The sequence below is a fragment of the Centrocercus urophasianus genome, unplaced genomic scaffold (genome assembly GCF_019232065.1).
Source record: "Centrocercus urophasianus isolate 14NV4802_14NV808 unplaced genomic scaffold, USGS_Curo_1.0 seq_27, whole genome shotgun sequence".
NCBI lineage: Eukaryota > Metazoa > Chordata > Aves > Galliformes > Phasianidae > Centrocercus > Centrocercus urophasianus.
Window position 1 is genome coordinate 7,363,325 of NW_024884833.1, and position 16,922 is coordinate 7,380,246.

Sequence of the window (16,922 nt, forward strand, 5' to 3'; positions counted from 1 at the left end):
ACCACCAATGAAGAGCCAGCAGCTACCATGTGTGAGTGCATCTCCATCCACATGGGCCAAGCGGGCATGCAGATCAGCACTGCCTGCAGGGAGCTGTACTGCCTGGAGCATGGCATCCAGACCAACAGTCAGATACCCAGCGATGAGACCATCTGCAGGGGGGGGGATGACTCCTTCAACACCTTCTTCAGTGAGACGGGGGCTGGCAGACACGTGCCCTGTGCTGTGTTTGTGGACCTGGAGCTCACAGTGATAGGTGAGGTGAGCGTGGGGACGTACTGGCAGCTCTTCCACCCTGAGCAGTTAATTATGGGCAAGGAGGATGCGGCCACCAACTACACCCAAAGGCACTACAGCATTGACAAGGATGATCTCTTGGTGCTGGACCGCATCTGCAAGCCAGACAAGTGCGTGGGGCTTCAGGGCTTCCTTGTGGTCCATAACTTGGGGTGTAGTACTGGCTCCAACTTCACCTCGCTGCTGATGGAACTCCTCTCAGTTGACTACAGGAAGAAGTCCAACCTGGAGTTCTCCATCTGCCCAGCCCTGCAGGTGTCCATGGCTGTGGTGGAGCCCTACAACTCCATCCTCATCTCCCACACCGTGCCAGAGCATTCCAGCTACACCTTCATGGGGGACAACTGGGCCATCTACTGCATCTTCTGCAGGAAGAGTGGACATTGAGTGCCCAACCTACACCAACCTCAACAGGCTGATGGGGCAGATTGTGTCCTTCATCGCAGCCTCGCTGCGCTTTGATGGGGCTCTGAACGTTGATTTGATGGAGTTCCAGACCAATCTAGTGCCGTACCCACACATCCACTTCCTATTGGCCATGTATGTGCCCATGATCTCTGCCAGGAAGGTGTGCCATGAGCAGCTGTCAGTGGCTGAGATCACCAGTGTGTACTTCAAGCTGACCAACCAGATCGGCATGGCTGTGTAGCCTTTCAGTGGATCGTTTGCCTCGTTATGAAGAGGTCAAACACAACCTTACTGAAGTCAACCGGCTTTTAAATTTTTGTGATTGAAAATACAGACTAGTTTTAATTCAGAAGTTTCTAAAATGTTCCTAAAGTACTGTTTTCAGATGTACAATTGGACATACACAGATATGTAATAGAATGTAAGTATTGCGGTGTACAGTTTAATTTGTGTTAATCCAGAATGAAATAATATGTTGGCTCTGGCAAGAAGGATGGCCATCCTCCACTTATTCCTATCTTATCAGCGTAGCAATAAAGCCAGCCTTTCTTGCCTATGTGACATTTCTTTACTTCTCCAGGATAGTGTAGAAAAATCTTTACAGTGTGGTTATGAAGACAGTGGGACATTTATGTCTAATGTAGAATCTGCTTCCTTTGTGTTTTGAGACAACAGGACTTCTGAGTTGATACATGCCGTACAGAACAATAACCCAAATTCTCTCATGATCACATCTGTTACTATGACATCTGTTGCATTCAGTAAATAAAAGTTAATTAAATTGCTAGAAAGTAAGTGGCTGTCTTGTATTTGTAAAATGTGGAATAAATATATATCTAACTGTATAAACTCTAAATGAACTTTCCCCCCCCCCCCCCCTCCCTACGGGGGGGCTGAAATATTTAACTAAAATACAAAACAATTTAAAAAATGGGGAGATAAAGCACTCTGAAGTGTAGGAATATGATTAGACTTTTCAAACTGCTAGAAGGAAATTCTGAAGCAAAATTGTGTTCAGATGGATTTTGAATTAGGATTTTGTGAATGCCTCTTATGTAACTGTCTATTAAAAGGTGGATTGCAAGTGTAATCAGTCACTGAGTAGCAGTAGAGTAAAATAACTTGAACTCAAAACTCAGTCTTCAGGTATGTACTCTTTTTCACTTCTAAATTGGCAGCTTCTAGCTCTCTGCAGCTGTGTGCACCTGAACTGGGAGACAGTAACAGTTATTCTACAGTTGTCCCACTCTGTGTGTCAAAGCAGCAGATGTGAGGCCAGGTCTGTGTGCAGAGGGAAATGAGTGAGAGTTGTGGAGTCAGAAGCACTCTCCCAAGTTTTTTGCTTGAATACCAATTTTAAAGATAATCTTTAGCTTAGAGCTTTATATAAGTGTTGTGTTTTCTGAATTGAATTTTCAACTGCTGTTACGGTCAGTCACATTGCATTATAAAAATCATAGGACTGTACAAAAGCAAAAACTGCTTTTCACTTACTTTTCAGTGTTGGTTTAATACTGTGAGTTTTTTTTTCTATTTTGCTAGCTGTATAACAGAAGTAGAATATGAAACAGCAAATGGAGGATTTCTAATTATGTAATTGAGGTTTATTCTGTACAGTTTCAAGTAATCTCTGCCATGTAAATAATGCAATTAGATGGGGGCAAATAAAACATAATGCTCACAAGTAGTTATATTTCGGTTTATTTTTAGTTTGCTTTTTTGGTTTATTTTTAAATTTAATGTAAAATTGTCAAGTAATAGACACATTGAAGCTACAAAAAAGTATCTATGTCTACAGGAAAAATAAATTTAGTTATATTACAAGAAAATGCTTTTGATTAATTTACCTTCATGTATGTTGACTTTGAACAGAAAGCCAGACTAAATTCTACTTGTTGAAATGAAGATTTTTTTTTAAATTTTGTGCAGTCTTGATTTCTGATTTCTTTATTGATTTCAATAGCATTTGTTGCTAGTAAGCTGTTGTCACCACTGGTTAGAACTGAAGTTCAGCTGTGTGACAACAGCTTGTAAAGTTTAGATGTTCAGTACATTTCTAAAGAACCAGTCAAATTTAATGAAAGTTCATAGACAACAGTGGCCAGCAAGAGGAAATGTGAAGTAAAATATATGTGTATTTTAATATATTTTCTAACAGCAACGTTTTCTTGAACTGGATGAGAGAAAGCGGATGCTTACAGAGAACTGCAAGGAGTTGCTGAAAAAAGCTCGACAGATGTGCAATATGAATCTGGATCAGCATCTTCCAAAAGAGTTTCAAACAGTATGTACAAAAATAAATCTTTGTATTTCTCTTACATTTTGGATAACATACACCATTCTAATTTTTTCAGCAAGTAATACTTTGTACTTAACACTGGAAAGTACCAGCAAAGATCATTTACGTTACCTTGAAACTGTTGGTAAAGATGACTGTTGGTAAAGATCCTCCCTACCAAGGGAAGATCCCTCCTTGATTTGTTCTTTATGAACAGAGAAGGAGATGTGGTGATCAGAAGCTATCTTAGGCACAGTGACCACAAAATGATGGAGTTCTCCATTCATGGTGAAGTCTGAAAAGCGGAGTCAGCGAAACTACACTGGACTTCCGGAGGGCAGACTTTGGACTGTTTAGGATGTTGGTTGGGAGAGTCCCCTGGGAGACAATTCCGAAGGCTAGAGGGATCCAGAAAGGCAAAACATCCCTCAAGAAGGACTTCAGAGGTGCTAGGACAGGCTGTTACTGTGTGTCAGAAAATGAACTGACAAGGAAGGTCATCATGGCTGAACAGGGAGCTTTTGCTAAGACTTGGGTTAAAAAAGAGTGTACTACTTTTGGAAGAAGGGACAGGCAACTTGGGAAGAGTACAAGGATGTTGCTATTATATACAGAGAGAAAATTAGAAAGGCAGAAGTCTAACTAGAACTAAATCTGGCCACTGTTATAAAAAGATAACTAAAGTTACATTTTTCCAAATACATTAATGACCGAAGGAGTGCCAAGGAGAAGTTCCATTCTTTATTGGATACATTAGGGAACATTACCACCAAGGGTAAAGAAACAGGTTAGGAACTCATTGCCTTCTGTCTTTAGTAGTCAGACCAGTTATCCTCAGGGTACTCAGCCTCCTGAGCTGGAAGACAGGCATGGGGAGCAGATAACCCCCGCCCATAATTCAGAAGAAATCAGTTAGTCACTAGCTATTACACCTAAATGATCTCAAGTCTTCAAGGCAAGGTGGGATCCACCCAGAGGTACTGAAGAAGATGGCAGAAGTGCTCTCTGAGTCACTTCCCAGTATTTATGTGCAGCCCTGGTCACCTGTGGAGGTTCCATATGACTGGAGACGTGTTGCTCATCTACAAGAAAGATTGAATTGAGGGGGCTACAGGCCTATCAGCCTGACCTCTGTGTTGAGGAAGGTCATGGAACAGATCATTTTGAGTGCAGTCATGCAGCATCTGTGACAACCAGAGGATCAGACCTAGCCAGCACAGTTTTGTGAAACCGGATCTTCTTTGACCAGGTGACCTGTCCATAGGATGAGGGTAAGGCTGTTTATGTAGTCTGCAGAGACTTTAGCAAAGCCCTTGACAGGGTCTTCCCCAGCATCCTCCTGGAGAAGCTGGCAGATCATGCCTGAGACATGTAGTCTTCACTGGATAAAAAACTGGTTAGATGGCTGAGCCCAGGGAGTGGTGTGAATGGAGTTAAATCCAGCTGCTGACTGGTTATGAGGTATGGGTTTCCTAGGGTTAAGTCCTGGGGCCAGTCCTGTTTAGTATCTTTATTGATGGTCTGAATGAGGAGATGGAGTGCAACCTCAATAAGTATGCAGATAAAACAGTGCTGGAGGAAAGTGTCAATCTGCCTGAGAATAGAAAGGCCTATAGAGTGAAATGGTTAGGCTGGATGAGTGGGCCGAGGCCAATTGTATGAGGTTCAAAAAGACCAAGTATTGGGTCCTGGAGTTTGGTCACAATAACCCCATGCAGTGCTACAGGCTTGGGGCAGTGTGGATGGAAAACTGCACAGAGGAGAAGGATCTGAGGATGTTAGTCAATGGACAGCTGAACATGAGCCAGTGGTGTGCTCAGGTGGTCAAGAAAGCCAGCAGCATCCTGGCTTGCGTCAGAAATAATGTAGTCAGTGTAGGAAAGTACGCTACAAGACGTTGAGGCCCTGAAACGTGTCCAAAGAAGGCCTGTGAATATGATGGAGGGTCTGAAGCATAAGTTGTATGTGGTCTGGCAACAGGAACTGGGGTTGTTTAGTTCTTCCTTCTCTCTAAATGGGAGATGTGTGGATTTGAAAGATTAACTACTTTATGGATTATGAACTGGTTGGCTGGTCGCAGCCAAAGGGTTGCAATCTGTTTCTGGTTGGAGGCCGGTCACAAGCTATCTCTTCAGGTGTTGGTCTTGGGACCAGTGCTCTTCAGCATCTTCATCAGTGACAAAGACAATGGAATTGAATGCATGCTCAGCAAGTTTGCAGATGACAACAAGCTGAGTGGTGCAGTCCATATATTGGAGAGAAGGGAAGCCAACAAAAAGTACCTGGAAGGCTGGAGAAGTGGGCCCGTAAGAACCTAACGAGGTTCAATGGGGCCAAGTGCAAGGTGCCTCGTGTGGGCTGGGACAGTCCCAGGTATTTATACAGGCTGAGGGAAAAGCCCCTTGGGAAAAGCTCTGCAGAGGACTGGACAAGAACCTGGACATGAGGCAGCAGTGTGAGCTTGCTGCCCAGAAGGCTAGCTGTGTTCTGGGCTACATTAAAAGGGCAATGGTCAGTAGGGAGAGGGAAGTGATTGTGCCTCACTACTCAGCTCTTGTGGGGACCCATCTGGAGTACTGCATCCAGGCCTGGGGCCCCCAGCACAAGAAAGATGTAGAGCTCTTAGAATGGGTCCAGAGAAGGGCCACTAAGATGATCAGAGGGCTGGAGCACCTCTCCTTGGAGAAAGGTTGAGGGAACTGGGCTTGTTTACCTTGCAGAAGAGAAGGCTCTGGGGAAAAGGCTCATTGTGGCCTTCCAATATTAGAAGGGAGCAAGGGGAAACAGCTTCTTACAAGGTTTGATAGTGACACGACAAGGGGGAATGGGAGATTCAGGTTAGATATTAGGAGGAAGTTTTTTATACAGAAGGTAGAGGGGCACTGAAACAGGTTGCCCAGGGAGGTTGTGAATGCCCCATCCCTGGAGGCATTTGAGGCCAAGCTGAGTGTGGCTCTGGGCAGTCTGGTGGTTGGAGACCCTGCCTACAGTCAGTTGTAACTAGATTATCTTTGAAGTCCTTTTCAACCCAGGCCATTCTGTGGTACAACACTTTTTTTTTCTTCTGAAAAGAAGAAGCTCAGGGAAGACCTTATTGTTCTCTACAACTGCCTGAGAAGTGGTTGGGACAGGATGGGACTTGTCCTTTTTTCCTAGGTAATTAGAGATAGTCCATTACCTCTCATTCTTAAGCTACTCCAGAGAGGGGTTCAGGTTGGATATTAGAAAAAAATTCTTTTCTGAAAGAGTGAGTAAGCATTGGAACAAGCTGCACAAGGAGGTGTTGGAATCACCATCCCTGGAGACGTTTAAGAAATGTGTAGATGAGGCTCTTCAGGGCATGTTTTAGTGGGCATGGTGGTGGTGAGTTGACAGTCAGACTAGGTGATCTTAGTCATCTTTTTCAATTTTAACAATCCTGTCATTCTATTTGGTCTTCCAAAGCATCTTCCAGTAGCGAGACTGTTAGAGCTGGGTTACTCTGACTTTGTTCTGTGTGTAGGGAAAAGAAAAAATCATCTGACATCTCAATTCAAATTTTTAGGTTTGTATTCACAGAAAGACCGTATTATTCTAGCTTCTTGCTTAAAGGGAGTAACGTGAAAGCACTTAAAGCTGGGCTGTCTGGTTACCTGCCTGAAGTTCTGTACAGCTGTTGGCAGCATTTGTACAGCCTAAGTAACATAGCCCTAGCTTAAGCTGCGTCTGAGTGCCTGTATCTACACAAGTTAGCAAACAAGGAGCAATTAACTGTGTATCTCTGATAGGCATTGTGGACGTAATTCTCTGTCCAGAAGAGTTTGTGAGGAAATGTTGCTGTGTTAAAATTTTGAACATGAGGCATCCTGAAAAAAAGTAATTGAATGTTTGCAGGCTTATTGAATTCTTTTTAGTAAATGAGCTCTTCATTACCACTGATGTTAAATGCACGCATCTTTTCTCTTCTAGGCTTTTCAGACACTTCCAAACACATTGGAGGAAATAGATGCTTTTCTGAATGAAGAGAAATCAAGGGTCTCCTGTTTCACAGGCCTGAGTGCTTCAGTATGTTCACTTCTTTCTCTCCACCCTCTTTCCCTTTTCTTCCACCCGTATTGTACTTGCTTCCCACTCTGTACTAGATTTCTTGGTTTAATAAGCTAGACAGCAGAAACAAAGTGTGTAAATGCCAGATTCTGCATCTATTAGAATTGTAAATAGATTCTTCCTAAAGAACAGTGTGTTCTGTGCCTGTTTTTTCTTTTTAAAAGTTGAAGTAACCTGAAATAAGAAATACAGTTTATGTGCCTTAAAGCTGGAAATGTCTTCTTCACTGTACAGTGTAACAGTTACATGATTGTGTTTGAGCAGGATAATATTTTTACAATTCCTGTTAGAGTTGGTAAACCTTGTCTATACTTTTCATTCTTATTCTAAAAGGTTGTTGAAGAATGCAGTAAGCAAATGGAGGAAATACAAAAGTTGATGGAAGACATAGAAGAAAATAAAAAGGAATTGGATAACTATAAGCAAAGTATTTCAGAGGTAACAGTTGAAATTAGCAATTCTGTATTAGTATGTCTTCATCTGAATAGAACATGAGTACAAAAATAACTGAGCATAAAGTGAGATGTTAGCTTCTGTAATTATATTTTTTATTAATATCTAAAGAAAAATCACAGAAAATTATTTTACATAGATGTTTTCACTTCTAGATAAAAGAAAGATGGTTAAACCCCTTGAAAAAGATGGTTGAGAGCATTAATGAGAAATTCAGTGGCTTCTTTAGTTCTATGGAAAGTGTTGGTGAAGTTGATCTTCATGTGGAAAATGAGGTATGACTGAGTTTTCACCTAGAAGAATATCGCATTCGCTTGGTAATTTGTTATTTAATCAGTATTTATTTGGATTGTAGGGAAGATGTTGTTTAAAGTCCATTTTTTTAACTGGTGTGCTAGAACTGACTGATAAATCTGATAAAATGAAAATGAGTCGTTATTCAGTTGCATAGGACTTCAACTCGTTGATGTTTGGATGCTTCATACAGTTGAATAAATTATGCAGCATTCTCAAACACAGGATTGTTTTTATTCTTTTCATGAAAGATTCATTTTGAGAATGCTCTTTTAGATCTTGAATTTCTGAAAGTGCTTCTACGTTCTGCCAAAACAATAGCCTTCAGGGAAAGCAGTGAGTGAGCAGTGCATGATCTGAAATTTCAGAACATTGTCTGTGTTTCCTTCTTTTTACTGTATTAGGTGGAACTGTGCCTTTCAGTTCTGATTTTTTTTCCTTCTCTGTTACTCTTTTACAAGGCTCAGTGAGAGGCACTGTGTTTACTTTACCTGTAAATCTGTTATGTTATTAATATACTTCTGTGTGTATATGTTGTTGCTGATTTTGCTATTCTATTACGATTTAGTGGCTAAAAGCTGGTACAGTTTTAATGATTTAATTCTGTCTATGGTTTTTCTCAGCTTTTGGCATTTTGACTGTTTTGAAGCAGTAGCAATCAGCCTGTTGCATCATTACTGATGCTTAACCTCTGATGAAAAGTTTTAAGCTCCAGTGGTACTTTGTGGAGTGAGTGATATTCATTGTAGTGAGTTGAAGAGAAATTGGTTGTTTTGTTTTAAACTAACTGCTGTAATGGTGACCTTAAATATTCTTTTTTTTTAGGTACTGCATGCATTTTGCAGCATTAATAGTTGATGTACTTCTTTTTTTTTTTTTTGCTGTTTTTTTGTTTTGCAGTAAATTACTCCAGCAGCTCTAAAAATATGTGAAATGTTACTTACTGTCTGGGACAAAACAGTAACTGGAAAAGTTTTGTATGTGAACAGTGCTTAAGAGTGTATCAGAGCTAGTATGAAGTGGTGGGGCATAAAAAGAGAAGGGGCTTTTCAATTCTTCTGAAAGTTATTTACAAAGACAGTTCTCTTTTACACAAATACCATCCTTTACCTAAAAACAAAGTGGAAAAGAATGCAGAGAAAAACAGTAAAGCAGTTTAAAAGCAAAGTGAATTGGGGCTAAGTATGTAGTTTGCTCTGAAAGTACTGCCTCCTATTTATTTCCATGAAAATTACTACAGATAAAAGAGCACAGCGCAATTTGATAGAGCAAATTCTCAGCTACAGAACACTGTTTTTCATCATAGTCACCACCATTAGATATTCATTTTCACTAGTGATGAGCAAGAACCTGCATGCCACACTTGTGAAAGTTTGTACTAGCAGAGGTGATCCAGTGCCTCACTGTGCTAGCATCCACTGTTTTGTCTCCATAAATGTTCAGTGGGTGTCGATAAATGTCAGTAGGTACAATTTTTTTCCCCATGGGAGAATTCAGTCACAACCTTTGGAAGAGCTCAAGGATCTTTAAAGGATCCTTTCCAACCTCAGCCATTCTATGGTTCAAATGCGCTCCCATGTTAAACACCATTCAGCTGACTGCCCCTCTGCTGCCATCTGTTGCACAGCAAAAGCACGTAATGGAATACTGGTGGAAGATTCAAATTCTACTGCCATGGCACCAACATCTGTCTCTGAATTCATGGGACAACATAATGAAGTATGAGGGCTGCTCCAAAATAAATGCCTTCTATCTCCTTTGAAGGTCTTGGCCTTTTTACTTGGGAAGGTGTCAAAACTAGTTTGAGAGGTTGACTAGTATTACTGTACCAATGAGTAAAGCTTTTTCGTCAAGGGATCAACATCCATAATGCAAGAAACAAAAAAAGTCTTCTAGTTGTTGAGTTTCATATCTTCCTACTTTTCAGAAGACTCTTTTTCCCTTATCTGTAAACATGAGAGGAGAACCCTCTAGACAGTAGTGCTGTTGTTATGAATATTCTTGTGACATTGGAGAGGGAGTGGCCTTGAGTTGTGCCAGGTTGGGACATGAGGATTCAGGTCGGATATAAGAAAAAATGTTTTCTCTGAAAGAGTGGTCTGACTTTTGTAGGAGGAGTACGACAAATACGGAATTCGCATAAGAGTCAAATTCCATAACTTCACTGATCTTCATGAATTGACTCCATATCATCAGAGTGGAGGTGAGAAAAGTGTTTCAACTGTCTTGTACCTGATGGCTCTACAGGAACTCAACAGGTGTCCTTTCAGGGTTGTAGATGAAATAAATCAGGTGAGGATCAATTGTGCAGTAAATAATCACATATTATACAGATACTTATGAAATAGTAGAGAGAACAGCCTTTTTTTTTTTTTCTTCTTCTTTTTTTCCTTAAAGGGCATGGATCCAGTGAATGAAAGAAGAGTTTTTGAAATGTTTGTGAAAACTGCTTGTAAAGAAAGCACATCACAGTACTTCTTAATTACACCCAAGGTATGTGGCTGAAAATTAAAGTTTTGTGTGTAGGAGAGCTTAACTTTGTGTGACAGATTCTCTATAAACACTGAGTAACTTTGATTTGTGTTACGTAAAGGATTAAATTAAATGAGTAACTGTAGCAGAATTTATCAATTTTAAGGACCGTTTTGCCAGGAATTCACATAACGTGTATGTGTGAAAACTCATGCCATCATAAAGATGGCATTCTGTGTGTCTGGCTTGAGGTAGGCTCTGGTAAATAGGGTACGTTGTAACAAGACTGTCAAATGTAATGCTTTAACCTAAAACACAAATGTCCTTGAAACAGAGACCAGTTTCCAAACATGACTGTGGAAAAGGCTAGTGTTACTGGCAAGTGCTGCTGGGCTCAGAAGATGAAGAAGTTTCACAGTCATGGAGGAAACTCTGATGACTAGTAGGGGCTTAGAAGCACAGAAAGGGTCAGTGTTAAGCAGCATGGAAAATGGCTTGAAAAGGACTTTCCAGTCAGGAACAGCCAGTGCTCGATCATGTATATAGGTTAAAACAAACGAAAAAAACAGCAGTTAACTTTCTGAGTTTGATGATGTAGCTTGAAAAGGCTATCAGATAGGATGGCAGTTCAGCTGTGTTTTGAACAGGGGCTGATTCAACTAACACAGGGCAGTTAGAACCACTAGAAATAATTTGTATGCCAGGGAGACAAGAATGGGCCTTATACTTCTTATTAAGATGTCAGTTTTCCTATATCCCCACTTTTGCTGCATTTAAAAAAATATGGGGTATTATGTGCTATTCTTTCCTTTAAAGAACAATTGAAAGACCTAAGAAAAGCCAGCTATAGCAGTTACCTAAAATAAATAAAAATAGAGGGAAGGTGATGCTTGTTATTCCTTCTGATATTGCGGTTCACTTATCTCCACACAGGCGGTCATTTCTTTGTTGTGTTATTTTTGACTGTCTCGTTGTGTGTATCTGTCTCATTTTGCATTTCTGTGATTTCTGTCCTTATCATTCGTTCTACTTTTGTCTTTCTTACTTTGAGGAACAGCAGTCATTTGAATGGATATTGAAAGTATAGCTCTATCAGTAGAAGTGCTTCTCATGTGTGGGGGCTGAAGAAGATGACTGAGGATTCGGAGTCTGTTTTAAAAGTTGAGCTCATTGTGAAATTATGAAGAATAGACAAGGGGAAAAAATTGAATTAGCAAAGTTGGTCAAAAATCAGAGCAAAAATGAGAAGCAAGAAGAAACTTCAGAGTTTAAAAAAGTCTAACATTTATGGTAAAAAGAAGATCAAAGAGTGTGTAGTACCATGGTTCAGCAGCGTCATGCTGTTGTGAAGAGAAAATATTGAGGTTTTTGTTGGACCATATTGTATTTTTGGTTTCTTTGGGATTTTTTGGTGTTTTTTTTCATAAACAGATTTTCAGTAAAATCAGTCATGAGTAGATGATAACCAGATGTTGAAGTTGTAATGGCCTACTGGAAGGAATTGTATTGAAATACCACTTCATGTAAATAAAGATAAGGAAAGTTGCATTCTGGATAACTGTGATTCACTGACAGAATGAGTGAGTGTATTTCTTAGCAGTGAGTCCTGGGTTTGAAAATCAGTGTTTGTAATATCAAACTATGATACAAATAACTATCATGTAGGGAAAGATTGTTTCTTTTCTAGAGAGCAAGATTACAGGTCAAAGTAATCTAAAATTAGGTAATCCTGGATAGGGCAAGTAAGCAAAGACTGCATTCACCGCAAGAAGATACAGATAGAAACTTTTTTTCATAGTAAGAAACAAGTGCAACATGTAAATTACCTGAGTTATCCGTACAGCCTCTTTGGGAGTTTCTGGGAAGAAACTGTACATCATCTGTCAGAAAAATTAGGAAATTCATCCTGTAGTGTTGACCTTTTAAGGTATAAGCTTTACATTAACCTTCTTCTCTGCTTTTAGGTAATGGGGAACGTGGTCTTTTCTGGCTGTTTAAACTTTGACTTTTGTGTTTTTCCCCAGCTCTTGCAGAATCTCACTTACAATGAAAGGATGACATTGCTGTTTGTCTACAATGGACCTTTTATGGTGGAGGCAAACAGATGGAACTTAAAGACTTTCTGTAGGCGGCGGCGGCGGCTTGGAAGGACGGATGAACAGTGATACATACCCTATATATATGCATATACACACATATATAAAATGTTTGGTGTTTTTATAGAATGTTTTATAACATCAGTCATTCAGATCTTCAGAAATTGTAAAAGATGAGAAACTGCAAAGGGTCAATTCTTAAGAGATTTGTAAAAATACATTGGATTTGAAATGCATGATTTTTTTTATATCTTTCATAGTGGCTTGTTTAAATAATATTTTAAATAAAAAGGAAGTTTCTTTATTTTATTACTTTCAGTAATATAAAAAATATGTTTAATTGTTCTAGGTTATATTGGACTAAACTGATGTTTGTTTTTCTAAAAGTTTGGAGTTTACTTTTATTAAACTGTATTCCCCTCACAAAGTTAAGGATGTTCCCCAACTTTTCCAACTGAAATGGAAAGTTTTTGAATGAATAAACAAATGAAACAGAAGATGTGTGAGAAGATAATTGTGTGTAAGTAGCTGTGCATTGTTTTTTGCTTTGTGAAAATAGACTTATGTATGTCTATTTTATGTATATATGGCGAGTAGACTGGTAATGTACTTCATTATTGTAATTATATTTTAGCCAGTGTTGCAATTTTGTATTCTTGGAAGGGTAAGGTCTTTATTTTTCAAAGCAAGAAGATGTGACAGAGCCAGGTGTTTTTGAAACATTTGAAGCCGTGAGCTTGTTAGTTTGCAGAGATGAAACTCAGTGATGTGTAACTATTTTAAAGTAAAACTGGGTATGAGCAGTGTTTAGCTGTGCTGGAGTGACTGTACATACAGTAGCTTTTTATCCTTAACTGTAGAGCTAATCAGTAGAGTAGGTGTTAAGTCTTGGAAAGTAAATTTCATAGAACATTGTATACAATTCAGTAGCACATTGAATACCTAAAATACATTTCAAATTCTTTACTTGTATTACAGATTTTGTAAATGGATGAAAACAATGACTGATATCTAAAATGTACACGAAAACAAGTGAGTTAGAGTACATCTGAAAATAGGCAGTATTCTCTTTTTCACCAGGAAAGAAGCTTTAAGTAGAATTCTATTCATAATTCGGTGTCCATTCGATTTTAAATGAGAGGTTTTTTTAATAGCATCCTGTCAGTAAACTGCCCACAAAATTGGCATTTTCACACAAGAATGAGGTAGTAGAAATAAAGTTACTCACTGCAAAACTTAAGCCAAGATATGAAGGTTTTCAAGCACAAAAAGTAAAGAATTCTTATTTTGAATAAAATAACCTTTAGATATGAACTGTGTACACCTGCATCGCAGGTCGAAGACTGACAACTATGGTGGAGCCCTGTCTGACTGTGGAGTTCCTGCAATTAGCTCCATGAGGATTAGCATCCATCCACACATATTTGACAGAAGTTATGAGTGTGAAAATTAGGGCTGTAGTCCAAGGATTTAGGGGGCTGCAAAAATATCCTTGAAATAATTGAGGGTACAAGGCCTGTCTGTCTGCTTTATTGCAACATTTGTCCTCAAATGTGTTCTTTGGTCTTCAGAATATTTGGCTTCTCATAATCTTGAACAAGTAAGGTGAATTTTTATTACTGTTATAATTTAGTGGAAAAATCTTTATTTTCTGAGGATCACTTAATGAGAAGTACTGATTGTTTTCAGTGCTTGAATAGGTGAAACTGCTTACATATACTTATCTTAGGACTCAATTTTTCTGTGCCTGAATAGCACTGATTATCTGTTCTTAGTACTGTCATTGTAGAAGTTAATGGGGTTTCTTCTTAGAATTGTGTTTTCTTTTTCGTGTTTCAGGCTGAGCAAGGTAGAAAAGTTAGTCTGACTTCAGGAGAACAATACTTCTGATCCTGTCTCAAAAATTCTGTCCTGTGGATGCATGCCTACTGCAGTGCACAAGTAAAGAGAATTGCAAATCTGAGTAATAGAAGACTTTCCCCCTTGGTTAAGGTGGATCTCATCAGAGAGCGAGTCAAAATCACAGAATCACAGAATGGCCTGAGTTGGAAGGGACCTCAAGGATCATGAATCTGCAATCCCCCTGCCACAGGCAGGGCCACCAACCTCCAGATTCAATACCAGACCAGGCTGCCCAGGGCCCCATCCTATCTGGCCTTGAACACCTCCAGGGACAGGGCATCCACAACCTCTCTGGGCAGCCTGTTCCAGCACCTCACCACTCTCTCTGTAAAGAATTTCCCTCTGACATCCAACCTCAATCTTCCCTCCCTCAACTTCGAACCATTTCCCCTTGTCCTGCAGTTATCCACCCTTTCAAAGAGTTGATTCCCCTCCTGTTTGTAGGCTCCCTTTAGGTATTGAAAGGCTGCAATGAGGTCACCCTGCAGCCTTCTTTTCTCCAGGCTGACCAAGCCCAGCTCCCTCAGCCCCTCTTTGTAGTGGAGGTGCTCCAGTCCCCTGATCATCTTCGTGGCTCTCCTCTGGACCCTCTCCAACAGCTCTGTCTTTCTTGTACTGGGGGCTCCAGACCTGGACACAGTTCTCCAAATGGGGCCTCACAAGAGCAGAGTAGAGGGGGACAATCACCTCCCTGTCCCTGCTGGGCACCCCTCTTTTGATGGAGCCCAGGATACCATTTGCTTTCTGAGCTGCAAGAGCGCACTGCTGGCTCATGTTAAGTTTTTCATCCATCAGGACCGCCAGGTCCTTCTCTGCAGGGCTGCTCTCAAGCACTGCTCCTTCCAGTCTGTGTGGATGTCTGGGATTCCTCCGGCCCAAGTGCAAAACTCTGCACTTTGCTGTGTTGAACCTCATCAGGTTCATGCAGGCCCACCTTTCCAGCCTCTCGAGGTCTCTCTGAATGCCATCCCTTCCTTCCACTGTGTCAACCGCACCACTCAGCTTGGTGTCCTCAGCAAACTTGCTGAGGGTGCACTCGATTCCATCATCGATGTCACTGATAAAGATGTTGAAGAGCACCGGTCCCAGGACAGACCTTGGGGGCTGCTGCTCATTACCAGCCTCCACCTGGACATAGAGCCATTGATGACCACCTTCTGTCTGCAGCCTTTCAACCAATTTCTGGTTTTCAAATCATTGCACACAAATCCATGGGCCCCAATGGGATGTACCTGTGTGTGCTGAGGGAGCTGGCAGAGGTGACTGCTGAGCCACTCTGTCATCTTTGAAAGCTGTTGGAGAATGGGAGAAGTCCCTCAAGACTGGAGAGACTAATTGTATCACACTATTCTTCAAAAAGACCAAGAAGGGCAATCAGGGGAATTGCAGGGAAGTCATCCTCACCTCTGTCTCTGGAAAGGTGGTGGAACATCTTGTTCTGGGTGCCATCTCAAAGTAATTGGAAGAATGTTATCAGAGGTAGTTAGTATGGATTCACAAAGGGGAAGTCATGCTTGACCAACCCGGTAGCCACCTATGATGTTAGCAGCGGATGGGTAGATGGAAGGAGAGCAGTGGATGTTGTGTACACTGGCTTCAGCAAGATATTTAACAACAGCCTTCTTGTGAGCGTCAGACAGAGCAGACAATGAAGTAGACTATGAGCAGTGTGACTGCCAGGTTGTCATTAGTGCCGTAGTCTGGTTGGAGGTCTGTAAGTATCTGAGTTCCTAGAGGTCATTGTTTGATACAGTCTTACTCAGCATCTTCATAAATTACCCAGGTGAAGGGTCCATCCTCAGCAAGTCTGTTGGTAATACAAAGCTGGGATAAGTGACTTATGCATCAGAAGTCTGTGCTGCCATTCAAGACCTGAATAGATTGGAGAGTTAGGTGAAGGAGAATCTGATGAGAATCAGCAAGAACAAGTACAGAATTTTGCACCTGGCATGCATAACTGCATGCATCAGTACAGTTTAGGGGCTTATCTGCTGGATGGGATCTCTGTAGAAAAGGACCTGAGTGTCTCGGTGGGCACATGAGCCAGCAGCATGCCCATGTGTCCAAGAAGGCCAGTGGTGCCCTGGGGTGCAATTAGAAGGATGTGGCCAGCAAGTTGAGCAAAGCGGTCCTTCCCCTCTGTCCTGATGATTCCACATCTAGAATACTATGTCCAGTTCTGGGCTCCTCAGTTAAAGAAGACAGAACTACTGGGGAGAGTACAGTGGAGGGCAACAAAGGTAGCTGAGAGCCTGGAATGTCTCCTGCAAAAAATGGGTGAGAGTCCTGGGACTGTCCAACCAGGAGAAGAGTGAGAGATCTCATCTTCGTTTATAAGCATATGAAGAAGTCAAATTGTTGGGGGTGGACTTTTTCAGTGGCGTGCAGTCATAGAACAAGGGGCAATGGGCAGAAATTGCAACACAAGTTTCATACAAACTTACTGACTTTACACGCAAACGTACTGACTTTACTGTCAGACTGAGAGAGCACAGGCTGACCAGAGGTTGTGGAGTCTCCATGTCTAGAGATACCGAAGACCTGCCTGAATGCCTACCAGTGCCACCTGCTGCAGGGAATGTGCAGGGAATGTGCCTCTGATCTCAGGAAATGTTTCAACCCCCACAGTGCTGTAA

The 16,922-nt window shown here is 41.0% G+C and overlaps 1 protein-coding gene and 1 pseudogene across 2 annotated transcripts in view; both read left to right on the forward strand.

Annotated features, from left to right (window-relative positions):
• SMC5 (structural maintenance of chromosomes 5) overlaps positions 1–12,881 on the forward strand; it is a 61,487-nt gene extending 48,606 nt beyond the window's left edge. For both annotated transcript variants that reach the window (XM_042826782.1, XM_042826783.1), the window contains exons 18-24: positions 2,864–2,989; positions 6,932–7,027; positions 7,403–7,507; positions 7,678–7,797; positions 9,929–10,108; positions 10,214–10,309; positions 12,313–12,881. In XM_042826782.1, coding sequence (XP_042682716.1) covers positions 2,864–2,989; positions 6,932–7,027; positions 7,403–7,507; positions 7,678–7,797; positions 9,929–10,108; positions 10,214–10,309; positions 12,313–12,453 — 864 coding nt within the window. In that variant the 3' untranslated portion in view covers positions 12,454–12,881. The remainder of the gene's footprint in view (positions 1–2,863; positions 2,990–6,931; positions 7,028–7,402; positions 7,508–7,677; positions 7,798–9,928; positions 10,109–10,213; positions 10,310–12,312) is intronic.
• On the forward strand, positions 28–1,529 carry LOC122164635 (annotated as a pseudogene).
• Positions 12,882–16,922: the final 4,041 nt, after the last annotated feature.